The 23,743-nt window shown below is 45.1% G+C and overlaps 1 protein-coding gene across 5 annotated transcripts in view; it reads right to left on the reverse strand.

The window, feature by feature from the left end:
* SLC9A7 (solute carrier family 9 member A7) overlaps positions 1-23,743 on the reverse strand; it is a 124,114-nt gene that overhangs the window by 11,362 nt on the left and 89,009 nt on the right. For 4 of the 5 annotated variants that reach the window (XR_004622392.1, XM_034649423.1, XM_034649425.1 and 1 more), the window contains 3 exons: positions 20,244-20,303; positions 16,091-16,154; positions 7,116-7,198 (listed from right to left, as the gene is read on the reverse strand). Coding sequence is in view for 4 of the 5 variants with exons in the window: in XM_034649423.1 (XP_034505314.1) it covers positions 7,116-7,198; positions 16,091-16,154; positions 20,244-20,303 (207 nt within the window). In the remaining variant the exon portion in view is untranslated. The remainder of the gene's footprint in view (positions 1-7,115; positions 7,199-16,090; positions 16,155-20,243; positions 20,304-23,743) is intronic. The other variant, XM_034649424.1, reaches the window with a different exon arrangement.

Consider the following 23,743-nt stretch of genomic DNA (forward strand, 5'->3'; position numbering starts at 1 on the left):
GACAGTCGGGCTGGATTTGCATAAGGACTAATACAGAGGCACGTGGGCACCTCGAGGCTACCTTTCCGTGTCCTGCCTCGGGTAGTTCAAAGCCAAGTTCTCACATCCCCGAATACAAAAGGCCCTCTAACAACTCTTTAAAAGCGAAAAAAAAACCTATTTACATACAGATTTTTAAATATGCAAATTCTTGAAGCGCAAAAAGGAAATATCGAGTCTCTGTCCTATCCAGTTGTTCTGGTAATTACCATTACAACTTCACAGAGACTTTTTTTTTTTAACTGAGATATAACTGACATACAATATTATTTTAGTTTCAGGTGCACGACATTGTGATTCAGCCTTTGTTTCTACTGCAAAATGATCACCTCAACAAATGCAGTTGCCATCTGTCACCATACAAAATTACGAGAATATTATTGACTGTATTCCCCATGCTGTACGTTGTATTCCCATGACTTATTTATTTTATAACTGGAAGTTTGTACTTCTTTTTTTTTTAGATTTTATTTATTTGAGAGAGAGTGCAAGCACACAAGCAGGGGGAGGGGCAGAGGGAGAGGGAGAAGCAGGCTCCCCACTGCGCCGGAAGCCTGATGCGGGGCTCGATCCCAGGACCCTCGGAGCATGGCCTGAGCCAAAGACAGACACTTAACTGACTGAGCCACCAAGTCGCCCCAAGAAGTTTGTACTTCTTGATCCCCTTTACCCATTTCACTCCACTAACCTCCTTCCCCTCTGGTGACCGCCAATCTGTTGTCTGTATCTATGAATCTGGATTTTGTTTGTTTGCTTTGTTTTTCAGACTCCAAATATAAGTGAAATCAATGCAGCATTTGTTTTTCTCTGATTTATTTCACTTAGCACAATGGCTTCAAGAGCCATCCATGTTGTCACAAATGGCATGATTTCATTCTTTTTAATGGCTGAATAGTATTCCACTGTGTGTGTGTGTGTGTGTGTGTGTGTGTGTGTGTGTACACACCACTAGAATATGTTTTTTCTCCTATTTCTTGATTTATAAACTTTAGTCAGAAGCTTTAAACTCCCTCCCATGAAGGATGGTACATTTAATTCATTTATACTCCTGCATCTGCTTTTCAAGTTTTTCCTGATTTTGATTACAGTATTCATTTTATATTGCACATATGTAACATTTACATTCTATTTTATAACTGGTAAGTAAATCTTCTATACTTTGTCTATGGATTGAGTCTAAATGTTAAAAGCCACTAAATAGCATTTCTAATAATATTATTATATGAATATTATTCACTATAACCAAGCAAAGTGGTTAGAATGCTATTTTTTTTAAAGTAGTCTCCACGCCCAGCATGGAGCCCAATGCAGGGCTTGAACCCATGACCCTGAGATCAAAACCTGAGCTGAGATCAAGACTCAGACACTAGGGGCACCTGAATGGCTCAGCTGGTTAAGCATCCAACTCTTGATCTCAGCTCAGGTCTTGATCTCAGGGTTGTGAGTTCAGGCCCCGTGGTGGGTGTGAAGCCTACTTAAAAAAAAAAAGGAGTCAGACACTTCACCAACTGAGCCACCCAGTTGGTTAGAACACTATTAAAGGACATGTAAAGCAGTGTCATTTAAACTTTGTTAGTGAGAAGAGAACATCTGAGTGTCTTGTGAAATACAAGACCTTCTTTTAATTTCATTTTGATCTTGTTCACTTCTGGGTTATAAAAAAATTACTTCTTCAATGTTGTCCCCTTAGTTGGATCTGATTTTGGTTTTATTTTATCTTTATGTTGTTGTTGGTTTTTTCCCCCTTCTTAGAGAGTCTGCACAGTGCTAAACTTTCTCAACTCTTGCATGTCTGAAAGCCACCCTCCTTTTTTTCCCCACTCAGCTTGCGTGTAGAATTCCAAGCTCAGACTTTTTCTTTTCATCCTAGAACTCTGACAATGCTTATTCTAACATTCAGTTTTGCTACTGCCACATCTGATTCTTTCTCTTTAAAGGACGCCAGTCTTTTTCTTTGGAAGCCTCGACGAGTCCTGCTTTTCCTCCCTAGTTATGGAATGCTCCAGTGTATCTATTCACGCTACTCATACCAGGTGGGCTCTCCCACTCTGAAGACGAGAATCTTCTTAGCCAACGGATTTTTTTTCTTCCATTATTTCTTTGGTTCTTCTTTTCCTCCATAGTCTCTATCTTCTTTTAGATTCTGTTAAAGGACTCTGGACCACCTGGCTCTGACCTCTACATCTTGAAACTCTTCTCTCGCTCATCTCTGACTTTACACTTGAATTCTTACAGATTCTTTCTTCCCTCAGCTTCATCTTCCAGATCAACAGTTAATGGTCTCCACCATGTAATTAAACTATCCATTACATTTTGGGGTTCATTTCAGAAACTTTATGTTTAATTTCCAAGAGTTTCTTCTTGTTTGGTTGCTCCTTTTTCTAATAACCTATTCTTACATTGTGACTGGAAAAGCCTTTCAACTCTAAGGCTCTTATTAGAAAAATTAAAAAATATTTGGTGGGGCACGTGGCTGGCTCAGTTGGTAGAGCATACAACTCCTTATCTTGGGGTCATGAGTCAGAGCCCCATGCTAAGTTTACTTAAAAAAAATATATATGAAAAAATATATGTGTGTGTATATATATATGTACATATATAGGACATACATGTACATATGTAGGAATTCGTTACGTTGGCATGCCCCACATGTCTTTACTCAGTTTCTCAGTTCATCAAGCAGGTGGGGAATCTGACCACACCAAAGTTGGATGACGGGGGGTTACTCTAGGGAGAAAAATCTTTGGTGGCCTCAAGATCTGTTTGTTTCTCGGGGCGCCTGGGTGGCACAGCGGTTAAGCGTCTGCCTTCGGCTCAGGGCGTGATCCCAGCGTCGTGGGATCGAGCCCCACGTCAGGCTCCTCTGCTATGAGCCTGCTTCTTCCTCTCCCACTCCCCCTGCTTGTGTTCCCTCTCTCGCTGGCTGTCTCTATCTCTGTCGAATAAATAAACAAAATCTTTAAAAAAAAAAAAAAAGATCTGTTTGTTTCTCTATCAAGCCCTCTCCAGGTAGTATCTCTACTTTCTTTAGAAAGCTATGGCTTGAAGCGAAAATTAACAGCTACAGGCTGATCTGCGGACACAGGAAGTGCCTGTGGCAGCTGTTACTAACAACATTCTTCCATAAATCACCTAGACGGGGCGCCTGCGTGGCTCAGTTGGTGAAGTGTCTGCCTTCGGCTTGGGTCATGATCCCAGGGTCCTGGGATGGAGCCCTGCGTCAGGCTCCCTGCTCAGCGGGGAGTCTGCTTCTCCCTCTACCCTTCCCCCCTGCTCATGATCTCTCTCCCTCTCTCTCTCAGATAAATAAATAAAATCTTAAAAACAAAATCACCAAGACAAACTGGCTCGAGACTCACTTCGGTCTTGGGCTATAGTTTTCTCTGCTACAACTCCCTCTATCTTTGGTCTTGCGAGTAGTCCAAAATATCTCTTCTGTGGTTCCAAGGAGCCCTGGGAATAACAAGGGAGCTCTGTGTGTGCGCTGAGCTGTGTGTGTGATCTTACCCTGGAAGCCCATCTATCCCATTTTCAGGCTTGTTCCGCGAAGGAGGTACCACACTTGCTCTTGCTGGCTTGTGGGGATCATTCCCATCCAGAGGAACCCTCTTTTGATGCAGCCAAAGCCCACATTTCCTTGTCTGATTATTCACAGAGGCATAGAAGGAACCATGGGCACCTTCCACATCTACTTCTTCCGACGCTTTGTGCCTGCTTCTGATCTTAGTTTCTCCCTCCAAACTAAACAAGTAGAAATCCTAGTCACTAAAATTGACATTCAGAGACTTTAGAGATCACTCTTGTTGCTCTTCAAAGAATTAATTTCTTCCTCCCTCAGCTTCATTGACGTACGACTGACAAAAAACTGCATGTATGAAGGTGTAGGAGATGTTTAGATATGTGTGCACCATGAAATGATTACCACAATCAAGCTGATTAACATATCCATCACTTCACATCGTTACCATTTTTCTGTGTGTGTGGTGCAAAGACTTAAGATCTACCCCCTTAGAAAATTTCTAGTAGGCAATACAGATTATTAACTACAGTCGCCATATTTTACATTACGTTTCCAGAACTGATTCATCTTATAACTGAAAGTTTGTACTCTTTGACCAACATCTCTCCATTTCCTCCACTCCCCAGCTCTTGGCAACCACCATTCTATGCTCTTTTTTTAAATTTTTTTAATTTATGTGACAGAGAGATAGCCAGCGAGAGAGGGAACACAGCAGGGGAGTGGGAGAGGAAGAATCAGGCTCCCAGCGGAGGAGCCCGATGTGGGACTCGATCCCGGAACGCCAGGATCACGCCCTGAGCTGAAGGCAGATGCCTAATGACTGCGCTACCCAGGCGCCCCCCATTCTATGCTCTTTTACTGAGTTTGACTTTTCTAGATTCCACCCGTAAGTGAGATCACACAGTATTTTTCTTCCCGTGACTGGCTTATTTCATAGCATAATGTCTTCCAGGTTCAACCACGTTGTCCCAAACGGATAAATTTCCTTCATTTTTAAGGCTGAATAATATTCCACTATATACACATGCACGCACACATGTCTTCTTTACCCATTTATGCACTGATGGACACTTAGGTTAGTTCCCTAACTTCGTTACTGAGAACAATGCTGCTACAAACATGGGAGCATAGAGATCGCTTTAAGATAGTGATGTTATCTCCTTTGGATATCTACCCAGAGGTGGGATTGCTGGATCATATGGTAGATCTATATTTAATATTTTGAGGAAAATATTTTCTCCCATCCTGCAGGTTGTCTTCTCATGTTGTTGATGGTTTCCTTTGCTGTGCAGAAATTTTTCAGTTTGACGTAGGCCCATTTGTTTATTTTTACTTTTGTTGCCTATACTTGTAGTGTCAAATCCAAAAACTCATTGCCAAGACCAATGTCAGGAGCTTTCCCCCTATGTTTTCTTCTGAGTTTTAGGTTTCGGGTCTTGCATTTAGGTCTTTAATCCATTTTGATTTTTGTGAGTGGTGTAAGATGGGTTCCAGTTTCATTCTTTTGCATGTGGATATCCAGTTTTCCCAGCACCATTTATTAGACTATTCTTTCCCTATTATGTATTCTCAGCACGTTGGTTGAAGATTAGTTGACTGAATATATGAGGGTATATTTGTGGGCTCTGTGTTCTATTCCACTGGTCTGTGTATCTGTTTTAATGCTACTACCATACTATTTTGATTACTATGCCTTTGTAATATATTTTGAAATCAGGAAGTGTGATGCCTCCAGCTCTGTTCTTTTTGCTCATGATGCTTTAGCTCTTCAGGGCATTTTGTGGTTCCATACAAATTTTACAATCATTTTTATTTTATTTAAAAAACACCATTAGAATTTTTATAGAGATGCACTGAATCTGTAGATTGCTTTGGGTAATATGAGAATTTTAACAATATTAAGTCTTCCAATCTATGAACACAGATATCTTTCCATTTATTTGTGTCTTCTTCAACTTCTTTCATCAGTGTTTTGTAGTTTTCAGTGCATAGATCTTCACCTACTTGGTTAAATTTATTCCTAAGTATTTTTTTGTTTTTGATGGTATCATAATGGAATTGTTTTCTTTTTTTAAAAAAAGATTTTATTTATTTATTTGAGAGAGAGAGAGAGAGAGAGACAGCGTGTGAGCAGTGGGGAGGAGGCAGAGGGAGAGGAAGAAGGAGACTCTCTGCTGAGCATGGAGCCCAATGCAGGACTCCATCCCAGGATTCTGAGATCATGACCTGAGCCAAAGGCAGATGCTTAACCAACTGAGCCACCCAGGCACCCTGAGATTGTTTTCTTAATATCTTTTTTGGATAGTTCATTGTTAGCATATAGAAATGCAACTGGTTTTTGCATGTTGACTTTATATACTCTGACTTTACTGAATTTACTAGTTTTAAGAGTTTTTTTGGTGGAGTCTTTAGGGGTTTCTATATATAAGATCATGTCATCTGTGGGGGCGCCTGGATGGTTCAGTTGGTTAAGCATCTGACTCTTGGTTTCAACTCAGGTCATAATCTCATGGGTCCTGAGATCAAGCCCTGCGTCAGGCTCCATGCTCAGCAGGGAGTCTGCTTGAGATTCTCTCTCTCCTCTCCCTCTGCCCCTCCCCCGCGTACTCTCTCCCTCCCTAATAAATAAATCTTTTTTAAAAAGATCATGTCATCTCCAGAGACAATTTTAATTTTAATTTAATCTGCAGAGGCCATTTTAATTCTTCCCTTCTGATTTGGAGAATCAAATTTCTTTTTCTTGCCTAGAGGGAAGGAAGGCTCTGTCTGGCCAGGACTTCCAATACTGTATTGAATAAAAGTGGCAAGAGTGGGCATCCTTCCAGATCTTAGAGGAAAAGCTTTCAGCTTTTTGTCATTGAGTATGGTGTTGACTGTGGGCTTGTCATACATGGCCTTTATTATGTTGACATACATTCCATGTATACTGAATTTGTTTAGAGGTTTTTTTTTTTTATCATGAAAGGATGTTGGATTTTGTCAAATGTATCTTACACTTCAACAAAATTCTTAACATTTTAAAAGTTTCTAAACTTTGTACTACCTACCCATTTGATCACGATGTCAACTTAAATTATGGAAGTTTAACTTTTGGATTTTTAATTTTCACCCGAGAACAGGTGAATCTACCAGAACGGAGTCTGCCCTGCAAGTGGCCCAGTTACAGCATGGATCAGACTTTTCCAGTCTCCGTTCGGCCAATAGGAATGATCTTCCCCACGTGGATTAACTGCTCAAATTCTACTACCCTTCCTGACCACAGTATGGTTCGCTGTGTGGTTTTAACTAATTCACCTACACAGGCTTATTTCCCTCAGACTTAAAGTTCCGAAGAGCCACATGAGTCTACCAGGCTGTGGGCTGACTACCTGAACAATTACAAACATCCGTCTTGGCCAGAGAGATGCTCTCCAGGACGAGCTGTGGCCCAAGAGAGGACTGACTCTTCCTGTACCAAGCACATGTCTTCCTCACTCATCAGAAGTCGTTCACAGACAACAAGAGAATTTCATCATCGATGTTTTCACAAATACAGGGAAGCCACCGAAAAGGATACTTGTGGTCAAAGCTGTACCACAGCCTGAACAGCCACGCACTCTCCTGCTTTGTCCGGTTTCCTCTGGCAGAATCTGGACCATCCTGGGAACAAACAATGAGATAGATGCTTAGTTGCAGAAAAGGGATTGAAATGGGGGTGCATGTGGGGGGTGGGGGAAGCTTCTTTTTTAACCATAACTTTTAGAGATTTTGAGGTCAGAGTCAAACATCCTGTATCCCCAAAGCTTCCAATATACCGGGCAGTAATACCTTGAAAGAAACTGAATAAATCCAAAAGGCAGACAAATCAACCCCCAAAGTAAAAAGGCACAGTTATGTCTGTGGGCAGATCAACTCAGGGCAGTAGCAAGTTTCTTTTGGCATTCTTACTGTAATTTTCCTCACGGTGCCTTCTAGCAGACTGATTATGCTAACATAGTGTAGACCCTGACGGGCCCACACTGGTCTACAGGGAATATTAAAGAAAGCTTCTATAAAACCAGCTTTCCACACCTCCGCAAAGCTGGCCTGGGGAAGTCACGCTGGGTCGCTCCCTGATGGGTCAGCCTGGGGCCTTGGCGGTCCTTACTGAGGCGTCTACATTGCCTTCCAGGTTGTGCAGTAACTTGTTGCCCTGACAGCTTTAGGAAGGTGGGGGCAGTGAGCAAGGGAAATGGGGCCAGAACTATTATTTCTATCATTTTAAAGATTTATTAGAGAGAGAGAGAGCACACGAGCAGGAGGGGCAGAGGGAGAGGGAGAGAGAGACTCTCAAGCAGACTCCGTGCTGAGCGTGGAGCCCGACATGGGGCTCGATCTCCTGACCCTGAGATCAGGACCTGAGCTGAAATTAAGAGTCGGCCACTCAGCCGACGGCACCACCCAGGGGTCCCGCAATTCTGTTTTTCTCAGCTGCCCTCAAGTGGTTACTCCTCTCATTCCTTTCCAACTTAAACAGCCTCCGTCATTTAATTCGCAAAATAACTTGCAAAATCAAACACTCATTTGAGGCTTGGGCCGCCTGCTCGGTGCAGCTATTAGAAGCAGCACAATTACTGTGGAAGAGTGGACTGGCTGCGGCAACCGGAGGGCACCGCTGGAGTTGTGTGTCACTGGACGACCCACTCTGAAAGTACACACTGCTTGGAAGCGCGGCCACTTTCGCCGTCACCCCCTTGAATGTTACAGGGAGAGGCAATTCTGCGGGCAAGGTGTCGCTGGCAAGAGCCAAACGAAAGATGGGCCACGACTCCAAGTAGCTCCACGTGGCAGCGGGTGTGAGCTCCACCTGTGACTGAGATAGTGCGCGTCAGTCAGAGATCTCTGAGAAGGGAGAGCGCAGGGCCAAGGAAAGGGAGGGAAATTAGCAGGCACTATTTAAATTTCTGATGTTTCCAATAACAAAGGTTATTTTTACAAACAGAGTCCCTAGGGTATCTGAAGAATGTTTAGGGACACATGTGGAAATGGCTTGGTTAAATGGGCCCTTCTGGGGAAGAGGAAATTTAAAAAAAAGAGAGAGAGAGAGAGAGAGAAAGTTCCCAGAGACCAACTGTATTTCACATTTTTATAAACTGTCTGGAAGAAAAAGGGCACAGAAATGTCTCCATTTGCAGATCACAATCATTCCTTCGGGTAATGAATTGCTGGCCTAATGACAACTCGAGGGAGCTTTCAGAATGCCCCTCGACTGAGTGGAAAAGTGGTGGATGAGCATTCTGAGGGGCAAATATCTTCATTTTAAAATTAAATGCTTCTTTATAAAGTGATAGGCTCTAAGCTCGTGGCTCTAAGTGCCTGGAGAATCTTACTAAAGAAGAAACTGACACGGTGACTTTCCTCATCAGGAAGGACACTATAAGCCATCAGGCACAAGCCAAGTCCCCCCATGTCAAGCGCACCTGTTTCTCCCCTAACACAGCAATAAAAACGACAAATGCCGATTCTGTCACCCTAATCTCTGCCAAACCACATGGGAGATCATCACCTGGAACACTTTAGTTCCCACCACCTCACCTCTGCGAAGCTACAGGAGACTTTAATAAGCCCCAGGAAGGACCATTAAAATGAGGAAAGCCAAGGAAACATTTCTTTTCCGAAGGCAAACTAACAAAAGGTCTTCACGGGCGACAGAGAGCTATGCCTGCAGTCCACAAGTAAGATAAAGGGACCTCAGAAAGGTAAGAAACGAAAAGACAGCCCTGAAAGGTTACCAGGGGTAAATTCTGAGCAAAAAAAAAAGTGCAGCTTCATAACAGGGGTGTTAAACAACTTCTTATTCTAAGAGATGGTGCCAGAAGCATGACTAGGTACAGGAAGAACATAGATAAATCCATATACGGTGGCCTTGGAGAAATCAGGGTGTGTCTGTGGAATGGGACTAATTTTTTAAGCTGACCTGGAAGACAACAATAGCTGCTCGGCGACGGGATCTGGGGGTCCCCGGCCTGCTCCAAGCAGTCTAGGCTGAGCAGGGGTCAGTGCGGGTGCAGGCAGATCCTACCATAGGGAGCCCCCTTTCCAACTTGCACGTGCAGACCCCTGGATTTCCATTCACGTGCTGCCCACAGAAAAGGCGGGGACCCACTCCCCCAAACCTGAATTCCCACAGGAGGGTTTATGCCCCATGTCTTTAGCTCAGGCAGCTTTTAGAATGTGGAGCATCCTTTCAGATGGTCACCTTCTCCCACCTACAACACTTAGCTGGCCAATCCCTATTCGTTTTTCAAGCCTGGGTACAAGGTTGGCTTCTCTGAGAAATGTTTCAAAGGCAACAGAGCACGCCAAGAGGTATAGGTATGAACATCACAGGCTTTCTTAACAAGCTATGTGGGTCCAGATCCTAGCTCTACTCCTGGCTGTGCCATTGTCTTGCTGTATGACTCTGGGAAAGTTTAAATTGAGATGTAACTGACATATAACATTGTGTCAGTTTAAAGGGTAGGATGTGTTGGTTTGATATATTTCTCTGTTGTGGTTCCATTACCATGTTAGCATGAGCAACCATCTGTATCCCTTCACATAATTCTCATTTATTTTTTTTTGGTGAGAACAGTTAAGATCTATTCTCTCACCGACTTCGTAGTTTATAATAGGGTATTGCTGACTGTATTGACTATGGTGTGCATTAGATCTCTAGAACTTATTTATCTATTAGCTGCAGGTCTGTATCCCTAAACATCTCCCCATCTCCCCCAACCCCCAGCTCCTGGTAACCCCCATTCTACTCTCTCTTTTTATGAGTAACACAAGGGATTTTTAAACCTTTTGTTGACATTATTAATAGAGAAGCCCCTTTAAGAAAATATCACCGACTCTCCTTATCCCCATTTTTTTTAAGGAAGTAACAGTGAGTGTATATTTTTTCTGCATTCATTAAGCACCTACTGTGTGCCCGGCGCCACGCTGGGTGCCAGAAGCACAAAGAGGAATGAGACTAGCACTTGCTCCTCAAGGAGCACATTTCCAGAGGGGAAGACACACAGACAGATACGTATACAAGGACAAATCTGATGAATACAAAAAAAGCAGAATAAAGAACTGAGGAGTGACAAAAGATCCTATTTTTGAAATATTTTTTCTAGAACTAATAAATAATGCATTCTGGGCAGAGTTACATTTCATTCCATTCTTATTGTTAAAAGATACAAATTTTCAAAGTTTAGGTTGTTATAGTAATGAGAACAGCTTATGGCTTTTTTCAGACATGGAGCAGAATACTTCCCCTCCCCCCACCACCACAAAGATTTCTATGTCCTAATCCCAGGAGCCTGTATGTTATGTTACATGGCCAAAGGGGTTTTGTAGATGGACTTAAGGTTTTCCAGGGAGCCCGATGCAAGCACACAGGCCCTTAAAAGTAGACAAGGAGGGCAAAAGAGTCAGAGAGTTGCAGTGGAAGAAGAGGCAGGAAAGATACAAAGTATGACAGGGACTCGCCCTACTATTGCCGACTTTGAAGACAGGCGGGCCATGAACCAGGAAATGCAGGTGCTTCTAGGACTGGAGCTTGACCCTGGGCCAACGGTCAGCAAGGAAATAGGAGTTTAGTCCTACAACCACATAACTGAATTCTACCAACAACCAGAATGAGCCTGGCAATGGGTTCTCCCCCAGAGCCCAACCCCACTGATTTTGGCCTTGAAACAGAGGAACCGGCAGAGCCCACCAAACTTTTAACCTACAGAATATAAGATTGGTGTCTTAAGCCACCGAGTCTGTGGGGATTTGTTATGGCGGCCCCAGAAATCTAAAGCAGAGCAAAAGAGCAAATAAGTGATGTGACCCAATTTGTGCCTTTTTCTTGTCCCTGGGATGGGTGGCACCAACGACTCTCACAAGGGAGTAATAGCAGGTTTTAAAAACAGGGAATCAAGAGCTCCGCAATGCCTACTCCGGGGGTTTTCAAATTGTGAATGGGCACACGACCCTCCTGGGAACCCAATTAAAATGCGGGTTCAGAGTCAGTGGGTCTAGGTGGGGCCTGACAGTCTGCGTTTTTAGAAGCTCTCTGGTAATGCCCAGGCTGCTGGTCCGTGGGGACACTCGGAGCAGCAAGGACAGATCTACTGATTTCACTTCTGGCACTCTCTGCCCTTACCCATCCCCTTCATCACACTGTCACCACACCCTTAAGGATGGAGGTTCAGGTGACTTGTTCACAGATGTATCCCCAGGGCCCAAAAGAGTGTCTGAAATATAACAGGTGCTCAGTAAGTATTTGTCAAATGAATGAATAAATTAATGTGAATGTGGAACTTCTAAGGAAAAAAAAAAAAGAAGAGCCAAAAAAGTCAGGGACCATGTGGGGGGGGGTCGGGGGGGGGTCAGAAGAACAAAAAAGAAAAGGGTAGTCTGGGGGGGCAAAGAGGAGGAATTTGAGAAAAGGCCCTTCAGCAACTGTTTGAAGTCAAAGATTTAAATGACTGGGTATCAGATTTCAGTCTGGAGGAAAACTGGGGAAGGACCCAGAAAGTTTTATGTCAAGGCAACTATGAACAGCTGATTTTCTGCGTGCGTGTGTGTGTGCGCGCGCGCACACACACACACACACACACACACACACACACCACAAGCCCAGTGGTTTCCTTTTCTCCACATGCCACTAACATTCTGCTTGTGACCCTGTCCTGTTGAGTTGATAAAGCCAGGAGAAATTTGGATTCGTGCTCCTCTACTCGGAAGCAGCCGTATTAATGAGTGCTCTTCTTGCGGAAGGAAGTGAATGATGTCTCCGTCTGGCATGAGAAGGTCCCCCTTGAATGGGGTGGGAGGCCACCCCCAAGCCCAGGCAGCTTGCCTCCAGCTGGGCTTGTTTTTGTTTTGGTTGCAAAGTCACCAAGACCTCTGGAGAAACAAAGCAACTGAGTTTTTTGTTTTGTTTCGTTCTAATGAGTCAAACTTGCCAGGGAAGTGAAGCTGAAGTCTGCCCACAATATTCTTATGCTTCCCTCACAGAAAGCCAGAAGCTCTAGCCAAATGCTCCTTCCCTTCTCCCACATGAGCTAATAATATTCTGTAGCTCTGTAGCCATAACTCTTGGGCTTCTAGAACCAGTGAGGAAAATCATGCTGTCCTCAGAAATTCATTCCCATCAAATGTCACTTTCCTGTTTGTTTTTAGGGAGCTCAGTTAGAAAATGAGGTAAAGAGAACTGCCCTTTCTTTTCTGATGGGGAACAAACATCTGGACTTTCCCCATTTATGATTTCAGTTTCGTGACATCACTGAGCGTGTGACCTGGATCCATTTCAGGGAAAGCTGCAAGAACCCAGGATTTTACCCAAAAATGAGAAGCCCATTTGTTTCTCTGTTTTATTATTGCTCATGACCACTGAGTGCTCCCAGCCTTGCTGTTAGTGGCTCACTGGACCGAGAAGGTCAGGCCAGGAGGACTGAGAGATGTAAGGCCCTTTAAGGGCATGAATCTTTTTTAAGAAGGTGCCCTGAGAAACCAAGCTTAAAGGTCACCTTCCTCCACCCCCCATCTGACAGCAATCTTGAAAGACTTTCACAATGCCAGTGGAACTGGTTCCGAGGGCCCTCTGCATGACTGTGTGTGAGGCTTGGAAGGAGGGGGGTTAAGGGGAAGCCGTGACACCAGCTCCTGGCTAAGGCCGGCCACCGGGTGCCACTGGGAGTGCGATAGAAGTCACCACCAGCTGCCCACTCACTACTGGCCCAAAGGGCCCTCCAGGGAGCCATTGGGGACACTGATGGCCCCTCCAGGCCCACCTAGGGAGGTTTCAGAAACTTGTCCCGCCTGGGGCAGGGAGCACTGTCTTAGCTGTCACTGCACAGACGAAATGCACTGCCCGAACGCTTAGCACTCAGGACCTGCTGCTTTCTCAAACATTTCCATGGAACAGTGACAGCAAGCTTATGACTGAGTCTAGTGACAAGCCCAGTGTCTCCATGTGAAGTTCTTATGAGATGGATGGTGAGTTCGGCTACAGGAAAGCAACCAAACCATTTCATGCTTTTCCTTTTCCAGGTGCTTAAATCCAGAGGCAGGAGCAATTAAAAACCAACAAACCCACACACCGACAAACCAACAGCAAAGGGGCTGGGGGTGTTTGGTCTGGAACTGACAAGATGTAATCCGTCCAAACCCTGGCTATCCAGCTGGAATTAGCCAGTTTTTCTTACAAAATTCATCTGGACCAGCTGTGGTCCCGGGGAGGAAGCTTTGGAGTAGGGTAGGCGTATCCTACCAGAGCCCTTCTTTTCCTTCCAGTAAAATAAAGACACTTCACTCAGGTTTTCTCAGGGTGAGTTTCAAGATCTCCCTGTTAGACTCTAAATTAGCTTCCAGGTGCACAATTCCCGAACCCTTGCTTCTAAACTCCTTACTTCAAGCTAGAGTCCAATGGCAACTTTTCAAAAAGAATTTCTCATGGAAACCACAAGTTCCCAACACAGTGGCTGCTTCTAATATAATCTCAAAGGTCTTCCGGGGCACCATTATTCCTGTGTTAATATTTTATTTTTCAGTAATCTCTACACCCAACGTGGGGCCCGAACACACAACCCCATGATCAAGAGTTGTGGGCTCTTTGACTGAGCCGGCTGGGCGCCCCTCTGGAGCACCATGAAAGTGGGTATCCTGTCATCTCAATGAAGCTCATTGAAAACTCTTCCTAAAATGTCCTGCTCTTTCCGAGGTTGTGGCTTTGTGTCCCTTACAGGGCATTACCACCAAGAAGTAACCACAGTCAAAGAGAAAGAAATGAGGAAAAGCTGTAGCGGCACTCCCTGGCCCCACTCAGCCCCACCGTTCTCGACACTTGCTCAATCTGATTCGGGGGCTACAGTGATCTAGAAGGTCCTCTGGCATCTGAAATATATAGACTGGATTTAGAATGGAGTGCGATTCAAAGCTGACTGGAGAAAAAGAAACACCCGACACAGTCTCCCGGAGGACAGGTGTGTGCGGTAAGGCTTTCCACCGCGCTGTCGCTTGTCCTGTTGCCCTGTCCGCCCGTCAGATACCTATCGAGCCCCGCCAGCTGCCAGGCACTGTGCTCAGCACTGGGGAGGCCATCCTGCACAAAAGAGTTCTTCACTCCTGAGGCCCCATTACTAACATTCTGGTTCCGAACTTCTGCTCTTATCATAACCCGTCTCTCCCACTCTGCCTGTCCAGGAAATGCCAGCCTCGGGAAGGAGCAAACCTGGGGATACAGCAAGGGTCAGGTGGCAGCTCAAACTCATGTCTGCCGCTTCATTTGTGCTCTTCCCATAATGAGGTTATGGTCTCTCTGTCCTCCCGTTGGATCTGGGCTGGCTAGGGCAATTCAGTGTGACCACCAGCAAATCACAGAGGCGATGCCCTGAGACCTTCAAGGCCAGGCCAGAGGAGGCAATGCAGCTTCTGCCTTCTTGCTGCAGTGCCGGCTTTGGGGACCCTGAGTCATCGGGGAAGAAGCCCAACGCCCCCAGGCCACGTGGAAGAGCCCTGCGAGGGCATTCCAGTCGGCTCGCCTCGTCTTTGGGTCCTCCCAGCCCAGGTGCCAGACATATGAGCGAAGGAGTCTTTGGACGATGCCAGCTCCCAGCTTTCTGCTCGGAGCAAAGGCAAGCTGCCCCTATTATGCCCTTTCCAAATTCCTGACCTAGAGGATCCGTGAGTGAAAGAAACTGTTGCTTACTTTCCTCTGTTTGGTGCCGTTTGTGCAGCAACAGGAACGGGAACAGATGGCAAAACCGCGGGCCGCAGCGCTCCTCTCTGCCCCGCAGACTCCATTAGGATTGTCCACAGCAGTGGGGACTCTTCCCCACGTGTCACACTTGATGTTGCCACGGGGCTCCTCTGATCACAGCCTCTAGAGCTTCCCTCCCCAGCACTCTGGTCCAGGCTGTCCCTGCTGCCACCACCCTGCCTAAGCCTTCACGGTGTGCCTTGCGGTGACCTTCAGCCCTTGGGGGTGGGGGTGGGGGCAGGAGTGGGGGTGGGGCCCCTGCTCCACCATTCCTGAGCTTGAGGGGGACTCGGCCCTAGAGGATCGCAGGCCCTGGAGGGACGGGAGGGCCTGTAATCAGCCACGTCCTTCCTCTCTTCCTCAGACTTCTCTGGGTCAGAGAGTCAGACCCCCATCTCTCTCCTTCCCCTGCTTGGGCACCGCTGACAGACCCTGACCCAGTGACAGTGAGACAGTCACCAACGTATCCAGTCTATCCATCCCTGGAAGGCAGGCGGTCATTCTCCCTGGCCGGCCTACCCCCTTAACATGTTGTTTTAAGAACGTTGACTCCGGGGTCAAACCCCGGCTTTGCTGCTTTCTAATCCTTTGACCATACATGAGTCGCCTGAGACTCTCAAACATCAGCTTCTAAATCTGTCAAATGGGGATAACAGTACCTACCTCATAAGGTTGTTGTCAAGCTCATGGTGAGGGAATCCACGTAAAGATGCCTGGCCTATAGTAAGTGCTCGATACATTTTAGCTCTTTTTTAATGGTGTCTTCCCTGGAAGAAGCATCTCTTGTGACTTACCCCTTGTAAGACTTGAAAGCTGTCATTGTTGGGTGGTGGGTCTTGATCTGGGTCCACACCAACTCTGTAAGCCACCAGGGAGAAAGACAAGGAGAACAATGGAGAGTATTAGCTTGGACCATGGCAGCCACGCTGGCTGAAAGTAGCTAAGAGGCTGACCATCTTCCAGAAGCGGAAGGAGTAGTTAGCTAGAAGAAGAGGAAGGCTGTCATGCAAAAGTCGTGAGAAAGAGGTCATGTTCCATGTCACATCCCAGGGGGCAGGAGAGGCAAGTGGCACTGTGTGCTTACACCTTATGTAAGGCCCCTGGGGAACGGCGCCGGCTGGCAACTGTCCCTCTGCCTTCCTGCGCCAGGAGGTCCCAGGTAGCCAAACGTGGGTCTTGCTGTCCCATGCCTTTTCCTTTCTGCTGCTTCCTCACATCTGCCCTGACCTGCTTTTAATTCCCTAAAATTCTGTTCTGTCATTTTTCCTATGTCCAGGGCGGTGCCAGACTTTATAGTGAACACCTGTATACTCGCCACCGAGACTCTACCGTTAATATTTTGCTGGAGTTTCTTTATATCTATCCACTTCTCCATCATCCATCTTAATTTTTAGGTGCATTCAAATAAAGTTGCAGACATCAGTCCACGTCCCCTGAATACTTGAGCACGCATATCATTAACGTTTTATCCTGGTGCCCCCATGTCTTCCCACAGCCGAAGTGACACTTTTAAGATCAACAACTGAAGACAGAAAAAGCAAAGTGGCAAAATCTACTTACAACAAATCCCATGTTTTTGCTAGAGCAGCTGTCTTGGCTTAGTAACACAGCAACTGTTGTTTTGTGCACCTGGTAATTCTTTATCCCTGTACCTTCCTTGCTCTGAGGCAGAGAACTGTGACCTCGATCCCAGGGGGGTGGAGGAGAAAAGAAAGAGGCCAGGAAAATTCTCTGTCTTCCCATGCTCCCTCTAGTGCTGCAAAGAACTATAAACTGAGAACATGATTCCTGGCAGGTCTGACTCAAGCTCGAAGGGAGGTGCCGAATGGCCTCAACCAAGGGTCTTTGCAGTCTGGTACTGGGGTGCCGACTCCAATGAGAGGACAGTGGACTACAAAACCTCATGCGTGTGTGCACCTTACTTTTCTTCCTCTCCCTCTCTCTTTCCCACCTATGATGCCCAGGTTATTTCTTGAAAAGAGAGACTAATAGGAAAGGAAAACAGAAGACAACACAGATGTGCCCACCCTCTCAAAGCCAGACTCTATCCTGTCTTAGTGCAGGTTTGTCAAGTACTAACCCAAGCTGTGTGTCCCTGGAAAGAGGGAACTATGGAGGGAAAGGGAACAGATAGCCCGTATGTTGCTGAAGGCAAAGTTTAAAACCAAAAGATGAGTTTATGTATTCAGCAAATATTTATTGAGTATCTATTATGCCAGGTACTGTTCTAGTTAAAATCTCGTGTACCTGACACCAGCTTTCCTCTCTACGGGCCTGGGGGTTGGTAGGATCTTTGTAGGGGTTCGATGGACTTTGCTATGTGTCTAGGGGCTGCTTCCAGGCTGGCGATTCTGAGGGTTGGAGGCTTGTCCTCATAACAGGACATTATTTGGGGATCTTTGAACAACAAATCCCACAGAGATTTTCTTGACATGAAATCCATCCAATTCAGGGACCTCTCAGGGCTGCCCCCCCAAAAAGTCACACCAGAGCCTCAATGCACCCGATGTGTCTGATGTACCAAAGCGTTAGAGGAGAGTCACATATGGAATTCCTAGCGCTTGATCTCGAGCCCTCACCCATTTCAGAGACTCTTACCACACATTCCCCGGAGAAGAGTCCTCTGCGTGGCAGTTTGGTGAGCATCTGTAGGACCAACAGCTAGGAATCTAATCTTGGGCCTTGTTCCGTGGGTTCTACAGCAGCGCAAAGCCACTTCAGGGCACACTTGTTTACTCAGATGAGTGCCCCAGGGCAGACTCAGAGCGCCCGTTACCCTGGTGTCTCTTGGACAGCCTGCTGGCATGCCAGGGGACACAGCACCCCTCAGCCTAACCACAAGGCCTGGCCAGACCGTGGGGCAGAAGCAATGAGATTACGTGATCTGAAGGGCATGAGGCAAAGTATGGCCAAGAATACAGCAGTCCGGGTCTGCCAGTAATGATCTCGCCTTTCTATACTGTGAATTTTGAAATAGGTGTAATTAGCCTTCGTAAATGGCTTCCTTCTTAGCAAAGATAAAACAAGTTGACTTTACCGTCTGAGATGAAATTAGGAAGACTATAGGTAGGAGAAAAGGTTAAGGATACCATGTATTACAATAATGAAAATAAAACCAAACATGATAAAAGCTGCCAAACGAAACTTAGCCTCCTCTATTCTTTTAACTAATCTCTATTAAGAGAAAAAAAAACCTTGTTTAACAAGACTTAAATTCTGTTCAACAAGAACTGCTTATGAAGACTAGGTTGTGACTATTTTCATCCAAGTTCTGGCAATGACAGTGGAACTCATCTATTTATCCTGCGCCCGTATGGCCAGGACAGAATTCAACATAACAAAGCCCAAAACACTGAAATAACTTGATACACTCACAAAAGTAGGGCCACCCTAACCTCATTTCAAACTCACAATGTTCAGCATTTTGTCTAGGGGAACTTGAGAATGACTCTAGGTCCACGCTGTCCAGTAGAACTTTCTGCAACTTTCTAGATCAGTGCTGTCCAATGTGCTAGCCACAAGCCACATGTGGCCAGCCACTGAGCAGTTGAAATGTGGCTAATATGACAATTGTTGCTTTTACATTTCATTCAGTTTCACGCCAAGTGAAAATAAAGCAATCAAACTAATGTGCTCATTCTGGAATGAAAAAATGTAGGAAGAGCACGAATAATTTCCCTTCTGCTATGATAGTAAGTACATTCTGATTAGCTGCCATCTAAAACGCCACGAAACCTCAGGAATTTTAGAACTGTTCTACTTTAATCGATAATTTTTCAAAAATGTGAATGGCTGAGGCCCTAAATAATTGCAGGAATACGAGACACACACTTTCACGTAAAACCCTGAACACCAGGTCTCAGTCTGAATTCTCTCATGTCCCAAGGGTAATAACTTGTACCTTGCCCGAAGGACCTCCCTTCCTGAAGGTGGGATATTTCAAAAGAAAGGGTTTCCTCTGCAACTTAACTGCTACCTAAAGTCAGGCCTCCACAAAGTGAATGTGTGTGTGTGTGTGTGTGTGTGTGTGTGTGTGTTTTAAACAGAAGAAAACAAGTGTGAACCCAGGGAACTTCACAGCTTCTGTTCCTTATATACACATCCTTACAGTACATCTGGAGCCTGGGATAGCGCCGTGTCCGTGCCCGGTGGTGAGCGTCGCTGTTCTTTCCCCCGCCCTCAGAGAGGGACGCGCTTTCCTAGTGGCAAGCGCACAGCTCAAGCCTACTCTGCATGATGTCGCTACCAGCACTGAAATTCAGGTCGGGAAGAATGAGTGCTAATAAAGACGCACACAGGACAAAAGAAACATTAAAGTCTTTGTTCTGCTTGCCCCACATCGCCCCCCTTAAGCATAATCAAATCATAAACCTGGGTGGACACTGAGAACTCGATTGTGTTACAAGAGTCTTTATCTGTGTATCTTCCGACTCACCATAAGGTAGGAGTACGCGATTACATACTTTAAAAACTCCTCAAAGAGCACTGGTACTTCATTCAGATGGTGTAAGTCCTACCCCTGTCATGGCGGACACAGCAAATCCTAATTCTCCTTATGAGTGAAAAGCCTTGTTTACTAGATCATAAACAAGACTATGTGGACAAAGTATCTGCGGCTCTGAAAATGGACTGCTCTGGATCCTAAGTCAGTGGTCTAAGAGGGGAGACACTTGCCAACTCCGGCTTTGGTGTTGACACACATCGTCCAATATGCGGGGACAGAGAACAGAATCTCAGGAGCACCGACACAGCAACCAACCCAGAGGCAGGGGGAAAAAGCATGTTAGACTTGAGCTGATCTCTTGCCCCTTTGCTGAAAGGGGCAGGGGGTTGGCGCACACGGGAAGGAAGAAAGAGACGAAACAGCAGAAAGAGAAACATGTCAGGTTAGAAGGAGGAGGAAAGCCAGGCCCGGTTAATTTGTTTCTGAGGATTTCCTCGTGTCACCTGAAGTACTGCCAGTGGCGCTCGTTCTGGTCCTCTTCGGAGGGCTCCTCGACGCCAACTCTGGGCAGCAGAAGAAGGGAGCGTGAGTGTGACGGGGAGCACAGGGGGGGGCCAGGAGCTCTGGGCACAGGCCCTGGACCATGCCCATCAAGGATTCAGCAGGCTCACGCTGAAGAGAGATCCGTACCCTCTCTTCAACTGTCCCCATTCTCTAAAACCCAGAGAGGCAGAGAGGCTTCTATATTTAAATTTAAAGCAACAATGTTAGGAGCTAGGCCCAATGAGGACCCATGGGGAATGAAGGTCAGTCTCTCAAAATATAATGTAAGGAAATCAGAGGAATACGTGCAGCTCACGGAAGATGAATTTATACAATTTTCCAGGAATTCACCTGTTTCCTAAAGCAAGGTACATCCATATGAAAAAAGGAGAACAAAGTTGTTACTAGACACATATTTGAAGTGTCTACACATATTTTGACACGTATTTGACAGAAAGAGCAAAAAGCACCATATTGTTGAAAATAGCAACAATACTTAAGAAGACAAAGATGGCCTTTTTTCTTTTTTTCCTGACACAAGTAAACCATGTTGTCCACGGGTTCTTGACCTTCGGGAACTTCTAACCCAACTTCCGCTATTCTCTTTCTCTTGCACCTTGGAGTTGACGCGGTCCATTTTCACCTGCCTTAACGATTTCTGGGTTGTATTCAGGGTGCATTTGAACTTTGCCATCAAACTAAGAGCAGGGTTCCATAATCTTGGCACTGTTGACATTCCAGGCCCTGGCCTCGACCTACAAGATACCAGTAGCACCCCCTTACCCAGCTGAGGCAACCCAAAATGTGTCCAGACATTGCCAAATGGCCTCTAGGTGGCAAATTGCCCTCAATCAAGAACAAATGCACTAAATCATGTATCCTCAATTGGGAGTGGTATTGCCCCCATGGGTGTGAAGATTGGTTCTTGTGAGACAAAAAGTTTTAGATATTACAATGGTTTATAGCCCTCTGAAGTGTGATACTACATAAACGAGTATATAGTAGATCTGCGGCATTAAAATTTCACTGGAAGGTAATGGGGGGGTAACATTTTTGAAGGGCTCCTTTTGGGGGAACAATGATGAAAACAAGGTAGAAAAACACTGTGCTAGACAATGCCCAACTTCTCATGCTACTGATATCCCCTGGAATACGCAAGTGAGAACGAGATATGCTTCTTAACATGGTACTTTAACAAGGGACATGCTCAGAATGTGACTTATACCAGACTCTATATTCTATATTTTACCATACCAGTAAAACATTGTAGCACATTCCAGAAAAGCAAGCTGGACTCCATTAATGTAAGATAATAACAACAGCAATGGTAGCGGTACTGATGCTATGATTAGTAATGATAATTTAATAATATCATATTATATATAATATGCATTATATATAACACTTAAAAGCTAAAAGATACTAAATGCTTACCATGTGCCAGATGGTACCTTTATTTCTTTTTTCAGATGGTACGTTTAATGAGAGAATTCTTTATCACATTTCTTTATCATCACTTTTATTCTATCCTTACACTATTGTCCCCATCCAAACTGGTGAGGAAACTGAGTCGAAGAGGCTAAATAAGTTGCCCAAGGTCACAAAGGTAGAAAATGGTGGAACCAAGACTGCAGCTGAGGCTTTTAGAGCCCAGAGCCCCAGTTCTTCACCTCACAGTATCTGCTCTTTTTCTTTTTAAAGGTTTATTTATGTATTTGAGAGGGGGATGAGAGAGGAGGGGGGAGGGGGCAGAAGGAGAGGGAGAGAGAAACCCAAGCAGAATTCGTGCTGAGTGCGGAGCCTGACACTGGGCTTGACCCCATGACCTTGAAATCATGACCCAGGCCAAAACCAAGAGTCGGAGGCCCAACCAACTGAGCCAGCCAGGTGCCCTAGGATCTACCCTTTGATAACAGGCTGGCGTCCTTAAACTCTTTTAAAATATCCAGTTACGAATGCTATTACATAAAGAGCTCAGGGCTTCTCCTTGCCGCTATTCTTCAAGTTATCTGGCAAAGAGCTTTGCTGTAAATTCTCAGTCTAACAGGATTAGACTGAGCAGAGTGTTCTTCCTTGTCCTTGAGTGTTTGCACAACCGCACAGGGGGCTGTGAAGGCCACCTGTTCATCTGACTGCCTGGGCATGTGCCATTCCACCCCCACCATCACCACCACCTTCACGTGCGTGTCGCCTGGAGCTTGGGGCTCCAAAGAGAAATGTGCTCTGGACACATACAAGTCTCCTCTGCTGAAATTGTCCTGTGGTCATTGTTTTTAATCACCCAAATTATGTCCTTTGTGAATAACAACACCTGCTCAAGGGACTAAGAAAAATGTGTAGTTTGTGCATTAACAGAAAACAATCTGAGCGTCTTTGCTCTCATGTTTTTAAAATATCAGTCACAACATAGCAACTTGAGAAAGATACGTTGGATTTCTGGAAAGCAGTGACCAGGCTTTGGATTTGGGTCACATTCATTTTTATTTCATACACAGACCAGAACTTAGCCGTGGTTAAAAATCACAAGTAACTCCTCATTATTTATGGTGGAACTCGGAATCCCACCCTGAGCTTCTTACTTCTAAGCAGCAACTTAATACCTCATAAGGGCCTCTGTCAGTAGCCTGGAGAAGTAAGGAACAGGTAGGTATTGATTTTACTTAGGTCTCAGAGGTCAAAACACCACACTGAACTTCAGGGGGTTTCTGAAGCAATTTAGAATAAGAACCTGGTTCACATAAATGATTCATGGTCATGAAGTAACATCAGAAACCACAAGCCAGAAAAACCAGTGAATCTCATTACTTTATTTCTCAGGGAATTTCTTTTCATGAAATCTCTATAAATGTCAGTTTCTATACTTATGTGATCACTATTTATATATATCTGGAAAATGTAACACACTAACACCATATGTATTGTTTACCTATTTGCTTCATTATGCTGTCTGGGAAGAGCTGGACAGAAAGAAGGAAAGAATAAAGATAGGAGCAGAAATCAATGAAATAGAAACCAGAAAAACACTATGGAAAATCAGTCAAATAAAAAGCTAGTTCTTTGAAAAGATCAATAAAATTGACAAACCTCTGGCAAGACTGAAAGAAAACAATAGAGAAGATACAAATTACCAATATTAGGAATGAAACAAGGAGTGTCACTATAGATCTCACAGACATCAAAAGAATAATAAGGTAATGCTACAAACAACATAAACATGACAACTTAGGTGAAATGGACCAATTTCACAAACTACCACGATTCACCCAGTGTGAAACAGATAATCTTTTTTAAAAGATTTATTTATTTACTTGAGAGAGAGAGGGAGAAAGCATGCAAGTGGGGGGAGAGGGAGAGAAGGAATCTCAAGCAGACTCCCCACTTAGTGTGGAGCCCAGTATGGGCTCGATCTCAGGACCTTGAGACAATGACGTGATCTGAAATCATGAGTTGGATGCTTAAT

The sequence above is a fragment of the Ailuropoda melanoleuca genome, chromosome X, assembly GCF_002007445.2.
Source record: "Ailuropoda melanoleuca isolate Jingjing chromosome X, ASM200744v2, whole genome shotgun sequence".
In the NCBI taxonomy this organism is placed as follows: domain Eukaryota; kingdom Metazoa; phylum Chordata; class Mammalia; order Carnivora; family Ursidae; genus Ailuropoda; species Ailuropoda melanoleuca.